General features: G+C 52.1%; 4 protein-coding genes across 4 annotated transcripts; 2 read left to right on the top strand and 2 right to left on the bottom strand.

Moving 5' to 3' along the window:
- Positions 1 to 62: 62 nt before the first annotated feature.
- On the bottom strand, positions 63 to 1,686 carry mif (macrophage migration inhibitory factor). Its single transcript, XM_068740004.1, has 3 exons — positions 1,501 to 1,686; positions 342 to 514; positions 63 to 262 (listed from the first exon to the last, which is right to left on the bottom strand). Exons 1-3 carry the CDS (start codon positions 1,606 to 1,608, stop codon positions 196 to 198), a joined length of 348 nt encoding a protein of 115 aa, XP_068596105.1. The 5' UTR covers positions 1,609 to 1,686; the 3' UTR covers positions 63 to 195.
- A 752-nt stretch (positions 1,687 to 2,438) lies between these two features.
- On the top strand, positions 2,439 to 6,526 carry si:dkeyp-121d2.7 (uncharacterized). The gene is made up of 4 exons (XM_068739992.1): positions 2,439 to 2,733; positions 4,295 to 4,545; positions 4,948 to 5,062; positions 5,154 to 6,526. Exons 1-4 carry the CDS (start codon positions 2,439 to 2,441, stop codon positions 6,164 to 6,166), a joined length of 1,674 nt encoding a protein of 557 aa, XP_068596093.1. The 3' UTR covers positions 6,167 to 6,526.
- A 413-nt stretch (positions 6,527 to 6,939) lies between these two features.
- LOC137894565 (endonuclease domain-containing 1 protein-like) lies at positions 6,940 to 8,085 on the bottom strand. The gene is made up of 2 exons (XM_068739999.1): positions 7,780 to 8,085; positions 6,940 to 7,606 (listed from the first exon to the last, which is right to left on the bottom strand). The coding sequence occupies exons 1-2, from the start codon at positions 8,083 to 8,085 to the stop codon at positions 7,001 to 7,003; spliced, it is 912 nt and encodes a 303-aa protein (XP_068596100.1). The 3' UTR covers positions 6,940 to 7,000.
- A 2,233-nt stretch (positions 8,086 to 10,318) lies between these two features.
- Positions 10,319 to 14,333, top strand: LOC137894561 (zinc-binding protein A33-like). The gene is made up of 6 exons (XM_068739993.1): positions 10,319 to 10,907; positions 11,279 to 11,374; positions 12,184 to 12,417; positions 12,571 to 12,593; positions 12,902 to 13,017; positions 13,496 to 14,333. The coding sequence occupies exons 1-6, from the start codon at positions 10,377 to 10,379 to the stop codon at positions 14,062 to 14,064; spliced, it is 1,569 nt and encodes a 522-aa protein (XP_068596094.1). The 5' UTR covers positions 10,319 to 10,376; the 3' UTR covers positions 14,065 to 14,333.
- The last annotated feature ends 987 nt before the right edge of the window (positions 14,334 to 15,320 follow it).

Raw genomic sequence — 15,320 nt, 5'->3', positions numbered from 1 at the left:
CTAATGGAATTCCTTCAGTCTTTCATACGAGACAATTAAGGTAGACATAAATGAATTCATGGTCTACATAGTTTATTGCATTTCAATTGAAAACAATCAGTACAATGCTAAAAGGTTCCTTGTTAGTGCTTCTAAAACAGTCACGGGACATGGAGGAAACATGGAATGATCTTATTTTAGCATCTTGACCTCATCTCAACCAAAGGTATGGTTGTTCCAGCCCACATTAGCAGCATCCATGTCCACAAAGTTAATATAAATCCTGAAATACAGAGACAAATAAGATAATGAGATCGAGTGTTAATGACACTCAGACGAGTGTACGAGTGCGTGTTTGTTACCTGTCAGCGGAAATAGACAGGTGTTTGTTGAGCAGTCCACACACGAGTCTGGCGTAGTGCTTGTTCTGAGCGCCGCTGATCTTGCCAATGCTGTGGAGGGAACAGAGCGCACAGGGGTCTCCCTTTCCTCCGAACATCATCATTTGGTCCGGGTTGACTTGCACAGCGATGTACTGCAAGAGGCACATACATGATGCCAGTCAACACCCAGAGGCCTGTAAACAAACCCCGTCACCTGGACACAAGTCAAACCCGTTCTTGTTGCGCTGCTTTGGTTCTCAAAGAGCTGAATCTCAGGATCTCAGCTGTGTGAGCTGTAACCAATCCAGCGCGCTCTGCCCTTTATCCTCCCCCACACTCCACTCAGGCTTTAGTTTACGGTTGCTTTTCTGTTTGACTTTTATTTTGTTTTATTGAATTTTCTATTTTTGTGCGAGCAACTCATGCTGGCTTCCCATCTTTGTCGCAAATACTGAGAAACACTCTGCAGGTGTGATACTCTGTTGAACAGTGGAAAACAGGGGTCCATTAGACTTCCTTCATCTTCATGAAGATTGTAATCGGCTCGTCTTCTGCCGCTTATCCAAAATACGGTCCTGCCTAGTCGAGCCGGCTGCGGATGAGAGGCGGGGTAAGACGCCTGCTCATCGCCTGGCAACACACAGACAAGCAATCATCCACGCTCACGGACACGCCTACAGACAATTCAGCATGTTGAATTCTACGTTTTTTTTAGGGGGGGGGGCGAGAACCCAGAGCAAACCCACGCAGACACGGAATTGAACCCGGGACCTGTGAGGAAACAGCGATGTTGTTGTTGTTGTTGTGGGATGACGATGATTCACCATCCTGGTGAGGTGTCTGGAGGACTTGAGCGGTAAACCTACACAACATTTATGCCAGGTTTACATCCCAACTGGAGTACGCAGCTAAAATATTGATTAGAATGATACAAATAGTGGTTTTAACATCCAGTGTGGCACTTGCACGTCAATATACCACAGTTAACGCTACGAGTCTGCACCACGTTACGGTTAACGCGTCACTCATCGAATGACAAATACAAACGCAGCGTAACGCGACTCCTTATTAAATCTATAAGGCTCACTTACACGCGCAGGAAGGCAGCTGTGCGGTAGAACAGAAATGACGGCGCTACCTGCGGGGGTTTGCCCATATGTTTGGCCAGCTCGTCGGCGGCCTCGGACAGCAGCTCCGCCGGCACGTCGCTCTTGGCCACGTTGGTGTTCACCACAAACATCGGCATGTTTTCTTCCAGCGATGGGCCGCACGGCTGCCAAGACGAAGTTCGGAGAGTTTCTCAAGCAGCGCGTAATCGAAGAACGGTTCCGTAAGGGCGAGTGATGTCATCTATTGAATCCACACAGCGCCTCCATCCGCCCGGGAGGACTTATAGCACGCTAAACCACGCGGAGCCGAAGTCGAAGCACATTTTCTTTTGACAGTTTTATTTAATTGTTATGTAAATAAATAACAAAAAAAAATATTGAGATTCCATGAAGTACAAATCAATGTCTAATAAATGTAGTAAAAAAAAAAACATATATCTTCAGGGTGCGGCAACGCTTGAGTGTCGCGTAACTACGGTACTGCGCATGCGCATTGTTCTCAAGCATCATTACCCAGCCTGAAGGAGGCGGACTGGAGAGAAACAGTAGCTGCGGGAGAGAAGGCAGAAGTTCGATGGCGCTTTCCTTTGTCGCGGTGATTCTGTGTTTACCGGTACCGGGCAAGTTTACGCGCCGTCTCTGAAGGCGCACCGTCGGTCGCAGTTTTACTTCCAAGTTCCTCGTCTGGGTCGCCTTCTAAAAAAAAAACAAAACACGGTGCGTATACGGAACACAATTAGCCGAGCAGCTAGCACGACCACTTTCCACCGCTAACGGAGGCGTTCGACGTTAAGATTCGGTCTTCGATCTAACATGGGGGGGGGGGGGGGGGGGGAACGACGCTATGTTTGAAATGTGCACGTATAAAATCGATTTTTTTTTTTGTTTCGACTGGTCGAACTTTGGGGGTTAACTGTGTTATTGAAACGTCATCAGGTGTGCCCCCCCCCCCCCCCTACCAAAGATGATGGAGGAGTCGGTGTCCACGTTCCAGACTCACCTGACGGCCGTCATGGACAGCCTGATCCGGGCCTCGGTGTGTGAGATCACCAAGCTGTTCCAGGAGACGGTGGACGACTACCTGGTGGAGCTGACCCTGAACCGGCGGGAGACCGAGGCGCTGCGGCTGCGGCTGCGGCTCACCGAGAACAAGCTGAGGACGGAGCGCAAGTACGGCCTGGGCTGGGCGGCCCACCGGCGCAGCGCCGGGCTGGCGGAGGAGGCGGCGGGGGGGCGGCCCAAGAGGAAACTCGAGGGGGCTCGTGAGTGGAGCTGCGTTTTACGATGAGGAACTCTGGGAACGCGTTCCGTGTGTCGGAGGGAGAACGTTGGGGAACCGGCTTCAGGGATTGTTCTGTTGGAGACCATCTGGCAAAGAGCTGAGCTCTCCCTCCTCCTCCTCCTCCTCTCTCTCCCTCCTCCTCCGCCTCCTCTTCATGTTCTCTCCCTCTGTCCTTCACCTCCCCCTCTCCTCTATCTCTCCGCTGCATTCTGTCCCTCCCACTCCTCGGTGCTATTGCACACTGTCTCCCTCCCTCCCTCCGCCTCCTTCTCGTCTCCTATTCTACCTCCTCCCCTTCCTGCTCCTCTCTCCTTTCCGCCCTCCCCTCCTCCTCCTCTCCCTCCCTCCCTCCGCCTCCTTCTCGTCTCCTATTCTACCTCCTCCCCTTCCTGCTCCTCTCTCCTTTCCGCCCTCCTCTCCCTCCCTCCCTCCGCCTCCTTCTCGTCTCCTATTCTACCTCCTCCCCTTCCTGCTCCTCTCTCCTTTCCGCCCTCCTCTCCCTCCCTCCCTCCGCCTCCTTCTCGTCTCCTATTCTACCTCCTCCCCTTCCTGCTCCTCTCTCCTTTCCGCCCTCCCTCCTCTGCCTCCCCTCTCTCCCTCCTCCTCCTCTCCCTCCCTCCCTCCCTCCGCCTCCTTCTCGTCTCCTATTCTACCTCCTCCCCTTCCTGCTCCTCTCTCCTTTCCGCCCTCCCTCCTCTGCCTCCTCTCTCTCCCTCCCTCCTCCTCTCTCTCCCTCCTCCTCCTCTCCCTCCCTTCCTCCTCCGCCTCCTCTTCATGTTCTCTCCCTCTGTCCTTCACCTCCCCCTCTCCTCTATCTCTCCACTGCATTCTGTCCCTCCCACTCCTCGGTGCTATTGCACACTGTCTCCCTCCCTCCCTCCCTCCCTCCGCCTCCTTCTCGTCTCCTATTCTACCTCCTCCCCTTCCTGCTCCTCTCTCCTTTCCGCCCTCGCCTCCTCCTTCTCTCCCTGCCCCCACCTCCTTCTGCTCTGTTCTCTCCTTCCTCACGTTGCACACTCGCACGCTCCCCACCTCCTCTCCTCTCCTCTCCTCTCCTCTCCTCTCCCCTCCACCATCACTGTAATTACACTCGTCCCCTCCACTTCTCTTCTGCCTCTCCCGTTGTCACATTTTCATCATTCTCTCTCTCCTTCAACATGTCCTCCCTCTCATCCTCCTCTTCCCCTTCCTGGGGAGCCCCGCCAACTGCACTTAGCCCCTTTGCCTCACCCCCTCCTTCCTCAATCATTCATCATGGCCGCTGCTCCTCCACTCTGGTCTCCTTTTCCTGTCTACCTTCCCCCGGCCTCCCATCTACTCCTATTCGCTCTGCCTCTCCTAACCTCCTTCTCATCTCCCTCATGCCCACCCCCATCTCCTTCATCTTGCTTCTGACCTCCTCCTCGTCTCCTCCCACTCACCCCTACCATATTTCATTCTGTCTCCCCCTCTCTCCTCATGTCTCTCCTGCCCCTTCTTTACATTTCTCTACCTCTCTCGCCTCCTTCCCAAACTTCCTTCCCATCCTTTCTTCTCCACAGGAGGAAAGTCAAAGAAAGGCCCCGCGGCGACTTACGGCAAAGGCTGGCCTGGACGTGCGTGGGAGGAAGGAGGAGGTGGCAGCGGAGTCGGAGGAGAGGGAGGAAGCGGAGGAGCTGGGAAGGAGGCCAGGGAGATGTACCTCATCCAGTTCCCCGAGGATGAAGAGCACGAGGGAGGGATATCGGAGGACAAGGAAGGGGAGGACTGCCTCAGCGTCGAGGGGGAGGAGACGGCCAACATCAAAGAGGAGGTGAGGGAGTTGGGCTTTCTCAGAGGAAGAGGAGCAGAAAGTGGCACAGCATCCCGTCTCTGCTCGGTGGCTTCACGTGGAATGAAACCGAATGCAGACGGAGAGTTTTGTGGCGTTCGGTCATCAAGCCGGCAGAGACGTAGCGGATAAAGGGAAGATATTGGTTTGGTGTTCAGCTTTAGACGAGCGAGGCGAGAACAGAAACGCTTTCAGGCAGCCGTCATTATGGCGGCGGTGAAGATCTGTTTGCTATTCCTAGTGGGACGACCCACAGACCCACTCCTCTGCTGCGTCTGAATATTCAAAGCTAGCATGGATGTGCTAAATGAATACGATCAAACCGTTAGCTTAAGTCTTGGGTGTATCCTGAACGTACGCGTGTGTGATTGGTTCTCGTTATAGTTTGCTCAAACTGAGGGCATTCAACCGGCATCTCTCCGTCTGATCAAAGAGGCTTTGAAGAGTCAGCCACACAACAAGAACCTCCACGGAACCTCCCCCGGGGCCCCGAGCGAAGGTGAGCAGGTCTCCGCGGCGGGAGGAGGTGAAGCTAACGGCGTGTTCGCATTGCTAACGTCTCCGTCTTCCACCCTTTGCCGTCTCCTCAGGAGACTTGACGGACGGGCCTGTCCACATCGAGCCAGCAGAAAAAGAGGAGGGGCACTGGGAGGCGGGCTCAGTGGAGCCCTCTGCAGGAGGAATGACCATGGATGAGCTGCGGGGGTTGGAGTCTGCTCTGACGGCGGAGAGGGGCCGGGAGCAGGCTGCCATGACGACCTCCCGGCCGGTCAGCCCCGAACCCGAGGTGGTCCGAGGTCCCAAGATGAGCACGGCGCCCAAATACATCGGCCTTGATGGAATGGAGCAGGACGGGCAGCGGGAGGAGCGGGTAGGGAAGGCGAGGTCAAAGGACAACATGAGGGCCGGCGTGGAGCTGAGGTTGTGTTGGACAAAGAAGCTGAGAGAGGGCGACTCGGCGGAAGTCGCGTCCGGAGACGACGCGGCGGCGGAGCAGGGGAAGCCCGAGAGCCTGCCCCCCCTGTCTGCCCCGGACAGCGTCGAAAAGAGCGGCGAGGAAGAGGAGAGCAATGCGGACCTGCTGACCTTCTGCAGGCAGTGCGGGGGGGGCTTCTCCTCCGAGGCCGAGCTGGAGGACCACCCCTGTCCTCTAGGAGGCTCGCCGAGCCACAGCGACGGCGGGGAGGACGGCTTCTTCCCCTGCGCCCACTGCGGCAACACGTTCAGCCACGCCTGGGCGCTGAAGAACCACGAGTGCGCCTGCGCCGCCGAGCGGCCGCACTGCTGCGAGATCTGCGGGAAGCGCTTCACGCACTCGCGTTCGCTGGAGCGCCATCACCTGGTGCACACGGGCGAGAGGCCGCACCGGTGCCCGCAGTGCGGACGCACCTTCAGTCGCCTGGGCAACCTGGAGCGGCACCAGAGGATCCACACGGGGGAGCGTCCGTACGGCTGCGAGGCGTGCGGGAAGCGCTTCAGTCGCGTGGAGTACTTGAAGAGACACCAGCTCATACACAACAGCGACAAGATGGCGCTCCAGTGCGCCAACTGCGGAGGCGGCTTCGGCGACGTGGAGCAGCTGAAGAACCACCAGTGTTTCTAGAGGCCGTCCTCGAAGCCGCTCGCAGGGGGGGGCGGCGGAAAGCGGCCGGTTGACGCTCGTTCAGATTAGCATTTCTCGCCCGCCGCTAAATAAGTACATAAACAAGGCAAATATCCGAAGCCGACGGGACGTTGGGTGAACGTGGCGCTTCTCCCCGGAGAAAGAACATCCATGTTGGATCTTCTTCGACTTGGATGCGGTGCGTTCGCGTCTGTATGTAAAAGCTTGCTCTTATTTATGACCTTCAATCAGTAACTGAAGGTCGATGCCCTCGTTTCGTTTCTGATCGTATAATTGACTACCCGGTATTTGATTGTGTTTGTCATGTCATGATGAAATAAATATTTCATTTTGTGCCAATTTCACTGTAATCTGGCTGGATTAATTACCTGCAGGCCGGTTCACTGATGTCAACGGAGACATTTGTCTCTGTCCTTTCAACAGACTCGTCTCTGGTGGTGTCTTCATGTCTTTCACTTTTAAATGAGATTGTGGCCAAACAGCATAAACTAAATGAAAGGGAAAGTCTCACTCAACACAGCTGGTGTTAAAGGATAGCCATTAGCTTTAGCATCAGGTCCTCCCACAAGAGTAACGGTTTATACATCAATGTAACAATGAGAAATGTGCAAATCCTTCATTTGGAGGCGTTTGACTTGATTTTCTTTAAAGATATAACTATTTAGTTCTCAGATCAATCATTTCAATCTGCTTTTATTTGTGAAATCAATGGCTAATCATCTTGTCCTGGTTAAAAACACTCTTTTATTCATCACAAGAACCCCAGTAGTAATAACGTGATTCCAGAAGGACGGTAACCCTTAGCGACCCTTTCTACTGGCACTGCTCATGGAACAGGCCGATCTTCAGGGCCAACCTTTGCTTCAGGATGCCCTCCAGAGTCTCCAGAGACATCCTCCTCACGCCGTAGCCCCTCGTCGAGGCCCTCGTCTTGACGTTAACGGGCACGATCTCGTCCCCGCTGTCGCGGTCATTCCGACCCACCGCAGCGTACGTCGGGAAAAACGGCTTGACGGCCTCGGGGAGGTCGTCGCTGTAGGCCGGGCAGCAGTAGGCCGACCACACGTACTCGGGAACAGACACCCGGCCGTTGATCCGTCGGGCTCCAGACAAATACGGCACGGCGCCGGTTATCACGTACATGGAGCTGTTGCAGAAGGCCCTGAACGTTCTCAACACCTTGTTCTCCAGTCGATTCCAGGGGCCGGAGTTGGAGCCTGCCCGCTGAGGGACGATGTTTGTCAGGGTGAAGGTGGCCTCGCGGTCCTCTTTTGTCCTCTGGTGCATGCTGGGATTGAGATGGCCTTTAGTGTAGTTCGAGTTCTTGTAGTCCAGAAGCACCGCCTGGCTTTCGATCACATTCTGGTCCTCGGGGATGCGGAAGGGTTTCATCTCCGGGCTGGCGTGGGAGAACGCCAACTTCACGACGCAGGGAGAGAAGGACGTTCCGGTTTAGAAGCTGCTGGAATGCTTTTAATGACTCATCGGTCATGTGCAATCGCAGTATCGTTACGTATACTTGTCATAAACACAGCCATCATTTTAAGTTGCCACAAAGCAGAGTAGCATTTAAAATACTGACTGCGCTTTACCTGCGGTTCATGCATCCAGGAGGCTTTGGGCCGTTTCCCATCCGAAGGACTGAGCACATAGGCGGAGTAAAGCGGGGCACGACGCTGGCGGTGATACAGGCTGGCGAAGCGATACTGGTTCTTGTAGCGCTGGCAGATTGGCTGGTATCCTGTTGCACCGATGCCCGTTGGTGGCGTTTCATTGTAGAAGAAATCAAGGCACTGAGAGAAGTTGCTGCTAGTCTCTCCGGAAGCGGGCGCACCGAAGCAGGGCAGGAGGAGCAGCAGAGCTCTCGTGCAAAGCTGGAGCATCTTCCTTTGAGGCATCCTGAGCAGCAGAGGAATTGCAGACCCCTACCCGGTACCGACGAGAGTCCCGGAGTTCAATCAAATCTATATCCTCAGTGGTGTGGAGCACTGTGGGTTCAACCCTTTGTTACTGTCACTGACAATCCCCAATCCTCTTATATATACAGTATATGAAAACAGGAACCATTCTCAGTTTCATCCCACCCCCAACCAGTTTCTGTCAAACTTTCCGTTCACCATGCTTTCTGGGAAACAGAATCTCTGCATATCCTTTTTCCTTTTTTGCCAGTAAACTGAGGTTATTTCAATCATATTTTAATAATTTGGTGATTGTGCCAGTGAGGAAAAATACCCCACAGCTTAAAGCGACCTCAATATTTGTTGGTTATTGAACTGAATTCTTGTATCTTAGACGTTTTCCAGGACTAATGCATGCAGAGATCCTGTTCGTGTCCCACATCTGGACTGCAGACACATGGGAAATGTAGGCTATATTTAGGATAATTAAAGAACTGTTAATGCTACCAGAACTGACAGTAACGCTCTTTGTTGGCAGAAGTTGGTGACTCGTCCAACAGGTCTGTAAAGTTTGAGGACACCTGGAGGTTTAGGGTCAGCCACTCCGACGTTCGCTGACTCCGTTCATGCTTTCTGTCACTAAAACGTTCCTCGTTGTGCCAATCAGGAATCTTTTCAGGGGCAGACAAAAGTTCCAAAAATCACTTCCATTATTTCTCAACTGCTGTTTTACTTTACTTTTTTCATTTACAAGAAGAGAGTAATGTAGTAATAGTAAAAACAAATTTCTGCTGCATTCATGGTTATGCAAATGTTTTTGCAAGTCTATTAATTATTAATTACATTAATTGATACAAGACTTTGGTTTTGGATTTTAAACTTATTTAACTATATTGCATCCTTCCTTAATTAAATTAACTCATTAATTAAATTCATTTGAGTCAGACTAACCTTTGTGAGACCCTGAAATACCTGTGAAGTTGGCCATATTTAACTATATAATTAGATATCAAGGATAATATATTTCCCTGTCTATCTACAGTCATGGACAGTGGGGGGAAAAAATTGCCTTATTTTTTATTTCATTAAGAATAACAGACACGTTTGAATCTTTCAGTGTCGCTGGGGGCGGCTCATCATTGCCATCTAGTGAGCATCCAGGGACACTACAGCTGGCAGCAACACGAGAAAAAAAAAAGAATCTCTCCAGTCGCGTCTTTACCTACCGAGGGAAGTGACTTCTAAAAGAATTTCAGAAAAATCTCCGGCATGATGTTCTTGACATGCTGGAGAATCCAGCCAGAAACCAGCCGACCAGAAAACATCACCAGGCGACGAATGCTCGTCATTTCACAACAGCGTGCACGTCAAGCCCGATGTCGCAAGCGTGAACTTCCTCCACAGACCGAATAAGTTGTAGCCTGGATGGTGTCCAGAATGTGTGCCAGTCCCTGAGGAAACAAAAAACCCTGTCCCACGCAGTCCCCAACGAGGTCAACCCTGTCCCTCGCAGTCCCCAATCCAATGAGGTCAACCCTGTCCCACGCAGTCCCCAACGAAGTCAACCCTGTCCCACGCGGTCCCCAATGTGGTCAACCCTGTCCCACACGGTCCCCAATGAGGTCAACCCTGTCCCACACGGTCCCCAATGAGGTCAACCCTGTCCCACCCAGTCCCACTGGAGACGGACTGATGCTACAGGAATGCACGACGAGTCGACACCGAGTCAGTCGACTTGTGATGAGTCCCTGATTCCGAACAAACTCGCCTCCAAGGTGAACGTGTCCGAACACATTTGTAGTCGACGAAATGATAACAGAACAGGACACATATTTGAACTTTTAGTTTTAGTTTAGATGCAGCTTTCCATAAAGATGAAAAACTCTTCTTTTTTATTAAACATTACAGTTTCAGCTGTATCATTTATAGTATAAGTGATGGGGGGGGGGGGGGGGGGGGCTGCCCCGCCCCCCGGAACCTCTTTTTGAGAACCGCCCCTGGACTCGCCCGGCTCAGACATGAACTCTTATCTTGATTTTTTTTTTTTACATCTCGTCGGACTTTCTTTCTTGTGACTGGCGGCTCAGAATGACTCAACGTCCCGTCACGGACGCGCAGCGCGCAGAGCCTGTCGCTGCAAGCCCCGCGCGTCTTCCGTGAAAAGTTCCGCGGACAACTCCAAACCACGCCCCCCTGTCTCCGACCGAACGGAAGACTTGCCGCTCTCTCTTTGCGTTTGGCGCAGAGCGACTTTTTTTCTTTTTCTTCCAGGAACATGGTCGGGACGGAGAATGGCGGAGGCGCACGCGCTTGACGAGCTCCGCTCGGAGCTCACCTGCCCCGTGTGCCTGGAGCTCTTCCGCGACCCCGTGATCCTCGAGTGCGGCCACCACTTCTGCAAAGTGTGCATCATCCAGTGCTGGGAGGCCAAAGCGGACGAGCCGCCGACCTGCCCCAAGTGCAGGAAGTCGTGCGCGCGCAAGCCGCGACCCAACTCGCTCCTGTGCAACGTCGTGGACAGCGTGCGTAAAGCCAGGGACATGAACGCGGCCCCGCCGGGGATCGCGTCGTGGTGCGTGGACGGCGGCGCGCTGGAGGAGCCGGAGCGGGAGCGGGAGCGCGGCTCCTCCGGCGCGGGCAGCCCCGCCTCGTCCGTGGGCCACTGGCCGCGGATGGTGACGGACATGTGCGAGGAGCACGAGGAGAAGCTGAAGCTCTACTGCGAGGACGACCAGCTGCCCATCTGCCTGGTGTGCGGCATGTCCCGGGACCACAAGGCCCACAACGTCATCCCGATCACCGAGGCCTTCGAGAACTACAAGGTCCACAACGCCCCGCTCCATCAGCTGCTCAAACAGACCGGCTTCACGCACAAGTCATTTCTCCATTTTCAGGGAGTGGCCCCCGTCGAGCCTTCCTCCCCCCCGGACTTATGGAGGAAGACTCCCAGTTTGACAGACTCTCTGTCTCTCTCTAGACTCCCTGCTCGTCGCTCTGTAGCTGAACTCCCATCTCCTTTTGACCCTGTGGGGCCGCTCGTTTGTGAAACATTTAGGGTTCTCATGTTTCCGTTAGATATAATCTCTCGCATCAGTCACATTAGCATTTCCTTCCACAGTGTAATCTGGATTAACCTTTTCTACCTCGTCGCTAAATTGTTGCGAATGCTTGTCGATTTCTGCTGCCTCTGCAGGAGAAGCTGTCCGTCGCTCTGGAGAGGGTGCAGCTGCAGGCGGAGGAGGCCACGCTCCTCCAGAAGGAGACCTACGAACAGATCCTCCTCATTAAGGTATGCAGATGTTCATGTGTGTTTGTTTGTCTGAAGGAGAATGCCCTGAAGGCACCAGTGCTGTGCGAACGGGAAAGTCTGGTCGCCGTACGTCCATCTGCATTCCTGCAGCTTCACCTGTCTGACAGAAAAGAGACGGAACAGATGACTCACGCACGCACGCACGCGCACGCACACACACACACACACACGCACACACACAGCATTTACACACACTCGCGTACACAGCTGTCACAATCTGGGGGTCATTTAAGATCGTTCCATGATTTCAGTATTCACTGCAAATATATCTTCTCTATGGGGGGGGGGGTCACTTAATAGTACATATGTGTGTGTGTGTGTGTGTTTAGACAGATGTGTTGGCTTCACCCCCGACGTCCCTCAAACTGTTTTCGTCTGTCCCGTGGCGTCTGAATCTGTCGCCACGTTGGCGTTCCCAGAGCGTCTCGCTCTCGCCGTCGGTTTGACCCGCTTCATTTGCACATTCACGACTTTTAACTTCTCTTTCTGCTCCGCCACAGGATGTGGGTGAACAAAGGAAGTTTGTCACTGCGGCAGTAGTGACCTAATGTCTTGGCCTCTGAGTTCTGAATGGTCAAATGTTGAATTATTATAGTCGGGGGGGACTCCGTCAGCATTTCCGTGTAAAGTATTTGAAGGTTGAATCAGAGCTGGAGGAATGCGAATCGTTGTTTGAGGCCTGGTGGTGACGGCTGATGGTTATGACGCTTGTTATTTATTTCTTAGATTTCCATGTGAGACACTTGAAACAAAGTGATCTCCTCTTGATGCTCCCCTTTTTCCTGCAGGAGCGGGCTGGAGATCTGGAGGAGCAGGTCACTGCAGAGTTCGGTCATCTGCGGGCCTTCCTCTCCGAGGAGGAGGAGCGCATAAAAGAGGACCTGAAGAAGGAGAAGGAGGAGAAGCTCAACCAACTGGAGGAGGCGCTCACTCGGACCACAGAGCAAATAAGCCAGTGTGAAAGTACAGCCGAGCAACTCTGCATCAAACTGAGAGAGGAAGAAAACCCGGACCAACTGAAGGTGAGGGAGGAGAGGGGTGACGCCCAAGCTTTATTTATATAAGGGGGGGTAACACACAGCTGGGAAATACCAAAGAATTTGTACCGTGTCAAAAATAATTCCTGAAATGTCTGCGTAGATAATTTGTGATTTGATTTCTGTGCTTGATCTCAGGGAATCAAAGACTTCATCGGAGGGTGAGTCGTGAGATCATTTACTCCCCTCAGTCCCTGCGTGGGCGTCGCCTTGATTTAATGCAGGAAGTAATGAGGAAGTGGGATTCAATTCTGATCACAGCATACAGTATAATAGTTGTGCTTGTCGCCATCTAGTGGCCAATAATAGAACACAGCGCTTGCTGTTCCAGACTACTAAGGCCTCCGTGCTGTGTTTAAGTTATTACTCTTGCTTGACGGTTCAGAAAGGGCTGAATGTTAACATTTAATCTTCTCGTGCGTGAATGATTCTGTTTTTTTAACGACGGGCCTCTCTTCCCTACCAACAGGGCTGAGAGCTTGTTTGAGCGACCTCCAGATGTGGCGGTCAGTTTGCAGTCCGCAGACATCCTGGGACCGCTGCAGCACAGGACCTGGAGGAAGATGAGCTCAGTGGTTCAGCCAGGTATAAAGACTCTTCATGCAAAGGGCGATGGGGGGGGGGGGGGGGGGGGAGAAATCGAGTGCGCCAGGTCATAAGAAATGAATAACTGGATCCAGGTTAGTGAGAGAATCCTATTTTAATGAGGAACATATGAATTACATAAACTGCATTCACTCGTGAGGCGCAGCAAATTTAAATGAAGCAAATCATTTTTAGATTATTAGCTGTAGTTTTCTAAAACAATTATTTGCTCATCAGTTCAACTTCTTTCCAGTTTAAAACACACACACGCGTTGTGTAACGCTAGCCTGCGTCACGCTTTTATATCTCGATGCGGTGAACGTATATTTTATTGATGCCGGTGTGACTGATGTTCTCATGTTGCTCATCTTACACTCATTTAGCAGAAATCGAGTATCAATTCGAAGGTCGCTGCCAAGGAGTCATCGCGTTTGTTCCTACACTGACCCTAGTGTTATTTTTGGGGGGATTCTTTCAGCTGTTGCGGCGGTGTCCCTCGACCCAGACACGGCGTACCCCTGCCTGTGGGTGTCTCCGTGTCGCACCAGCGTCCAGGTGAGGAAGATCCAGCCCAACCTGCCCAACAATCCAGAGCGCTTCACCCGCTACAACATCGTCCTGGGCTCGGAGCCCTTCTCGTCCGGGAGACACTACTGGGAGGTGGAGGTGGGCAACAAGATAGCGTGGGGTCTGGGCGTGGCCCGGGCCTCCGTCAACAGAAAGGAGGAGATCAGTCTCTGCCCGGAGGACGGTTTCTGGACCGTGGTGCTGCGGAACAACTCCGAGGGCACCAGCGAGTACGAAGCATGCACCGACACGGAGGAGGAGAGCTTGTTATACCCACCCAAACCTCCCCGGAGGGTGGGAGTCTATCTGGACTACAGCCGTGGTGAAGTGGGATTTTATGACGCAGGAGACATGAGTCACCTCTTCACCTTTTACGACTCCAAATTCGGAGAGCCCGTGTTCCCGTACTTTAACCCCTGGCCGATCATCAACGGACACAACTGGGAGCCGCTGACCATCGTGAGGCCGTACTGGGGGTAGACGACCGGTTTACCCGGCGACCGGTGTCTTCCTCGGCCTCGAGATAAAACCGGAGACAATACGAACGCGTTCTTGTCAAACTGTTAATCCAATAAAAGGCGAGACAAACGACTCTTCAAAGAACAAGACTTTTGATATTTAACATTTTTTCTTGACAATAAATCCGATGAAAGACCAAAGTAAGCAATGGTTTGACAGGGGGGGCGAGTACTTTATATGTATTGTCATTTGTGCAATTGAGTTCCATTTTACAGTGAAATAAAGCAAAGCAGAAGCAGCTCTCTGAGCGTCTCGGCTCTTGTTGGGATTCATTCTGATTTTATCCTCCGAACGGAGGCGCTGCCTTAAACCTCTGCTGCTGCTGGAAACGCTCCTCAATCCATCCAACGGTTCCTTCTGTTGCCGTTTGGAAACTGCAACACACTGTTTCAAGAAATTATTTAGATTGATTTGTGTTTAGATTTACACGATAAAGATAAAATAAGTACTTGGGAATGATAACTAAGTATTTAGACTTAACTAGAGTTAGCCAATTTATATATAAAGTTTGGTGAAGCAATCACACCGCCCCTAGCGACCCCGTAAGAATGTATATTTCATCCCATTTTTCCCACTCGAGTTGTTTTTTTTGTACATTTATTTCCACCAGGGGGCGTCTGAAACTAACAGACTGCTCTTTAAAATGCAACTATAAATAATAATAATCTAAAAGCGAATACCGCCATTTGAAACACTTCATTTTTGTGCAGGCAAACATCACAGATTTTTCCTCTAAAAAATCCAATCTCTTGTGTGCAAAAAAAACAAAGGCAGGGACATAGTAAACTTAAATCGGTGAGGATTTATTCACATATAAGAAGAAACGGGCTCAAGGGGGGGGGGGGGGTCATCAAGCAACCTTCAGGCAGTCCCATCCATTCCGTACTTCAGCCACGCACCCTCGTGTTAGCCTGAAGAAGGGACAGACGACACAGAGACCAGCCTGCACGCCGTTTTCCTGTTCAGTTAACATATCTTAACGCATTCTCTTGTGCCGACGGAGCAATGCGTCATCTGTGACTTCTATTACGTACAAATAAGTAATGAGAATGAGTCTGACCCAAATGAAGCGTATCTGTTATCCGTCTCAGCTCAGTCTCTGTGTCACCCGTCTATACGTTAACCACAGGTGGCTGCTCTTGACCTGTAGCCCAGGGCGACATCCAGCTGGGGGGGGGGGGGGCCTCCTCCAGTCCTTCTCTGTAATTAGATATTAT

The sequence above is a fragment of the Brachionichthys hirsutus genome, chromosome 6 (assembly GCF_040956055.1).
Source record: "Brachionichthys hirsutus isolate HB-005 chromosome 6, CSIRO-AGI_Bhir_v1, whole genome shotgun sequence".
Lineage (NCBI taxonomy): Eukaryota > Metazoa > Chordata > Actinopteri > Lophiiformes > Brachionichthyidae > Brachionichthys > Brachionichthys hirsutus.
Note: the sequence above shows the minus strand (reverse complement) of the source record. Positions and strands in the feature narration are given on the sequence as shown.

Excerpts from the sequence above, each read along its gene's own strand:
- LOC137894561 (XM_068739993.1), top strand. The coding sequence starts at position 10,377 with ATGGCGGAGGCGCACGCGCTTGACGAGCTCCGCTCGGAGCTCACCTGC. Across the intron at positions 11,375-12,183 it reads AACAGATCCTCCTCATTAAG|GAGCGGGCTGGAGATCTGGA; the intron begins GTATGCAGATGT and ends TTTTTCCTGCAG. Across the intron at positions 13,018-13,495 it reads GAGCTCAGTGGTTCAGCCAG|CTGTTGCGGCGGTGTCCCTC; the intron begins GTATAAAGACTC and ends GGATTCTTTCAG.
- si:dkeyp-121d2.7 (XM_068739992.1), top strand. The coding sequence starts at position 2,439 with ATGGAGGAGTCGGTGTCCACGTTCCAGACTCACCTGACGGCCGTCATG. Across the intron at positions 2,734-4,294 it reads GAGGAAACTCGAGGGGGCTC|GAGGAAAGTCAAAGAAAGGC; the intron begins GTGAGTGGAGCT and ends TCTTCTCCACAG. Across the intron at positions 5,063-5,153 it reads CCCCGGGGCCCCGAGCGAAG|GAGACTTGACGGACGGGCCT; the intron begins GTGAGCAGGTCT and ends CCGTCTCCTCAG.
- LOC137894565 (XM_068739999.1), bottom strand. The coding sequence starts at position 8,085 with ATGCCTCAAAGGAAGATGCTCCAGCTTTGCACGAGAGCTCTGCTGCTC. Across the intron at positions 7,607-7,779 it reads CCTGGATGCATGAACCGCAG|TTGGCGTTCTCCCACGCCAG; the intron begins GTAAAGCGCAGT and ends TGCGTCGTGAAG.
- mif (XM_068740004.1), bottom strand. The coding sequence starts at position 1,608 with ATGCCGATGTTTGTGGTGAACACCAACGTGGCCAAGAGCGACGTGCCG. Across the intron at positions 515-1,500 it reads ATATGGGCAAACCCCCGCAG|TACATCGCTGTGCAAGTCAA; the intron begins GTAGCGCCGTCA and ends TGCCTCTTGCAG. Across the intron at positions 263-341 it reads CTGTCTATTTCCGCTGACAG|GATTTATATTAACTTTGTGG; the intron begins GTAACAAACACG and ends TCTGTATTTCAG.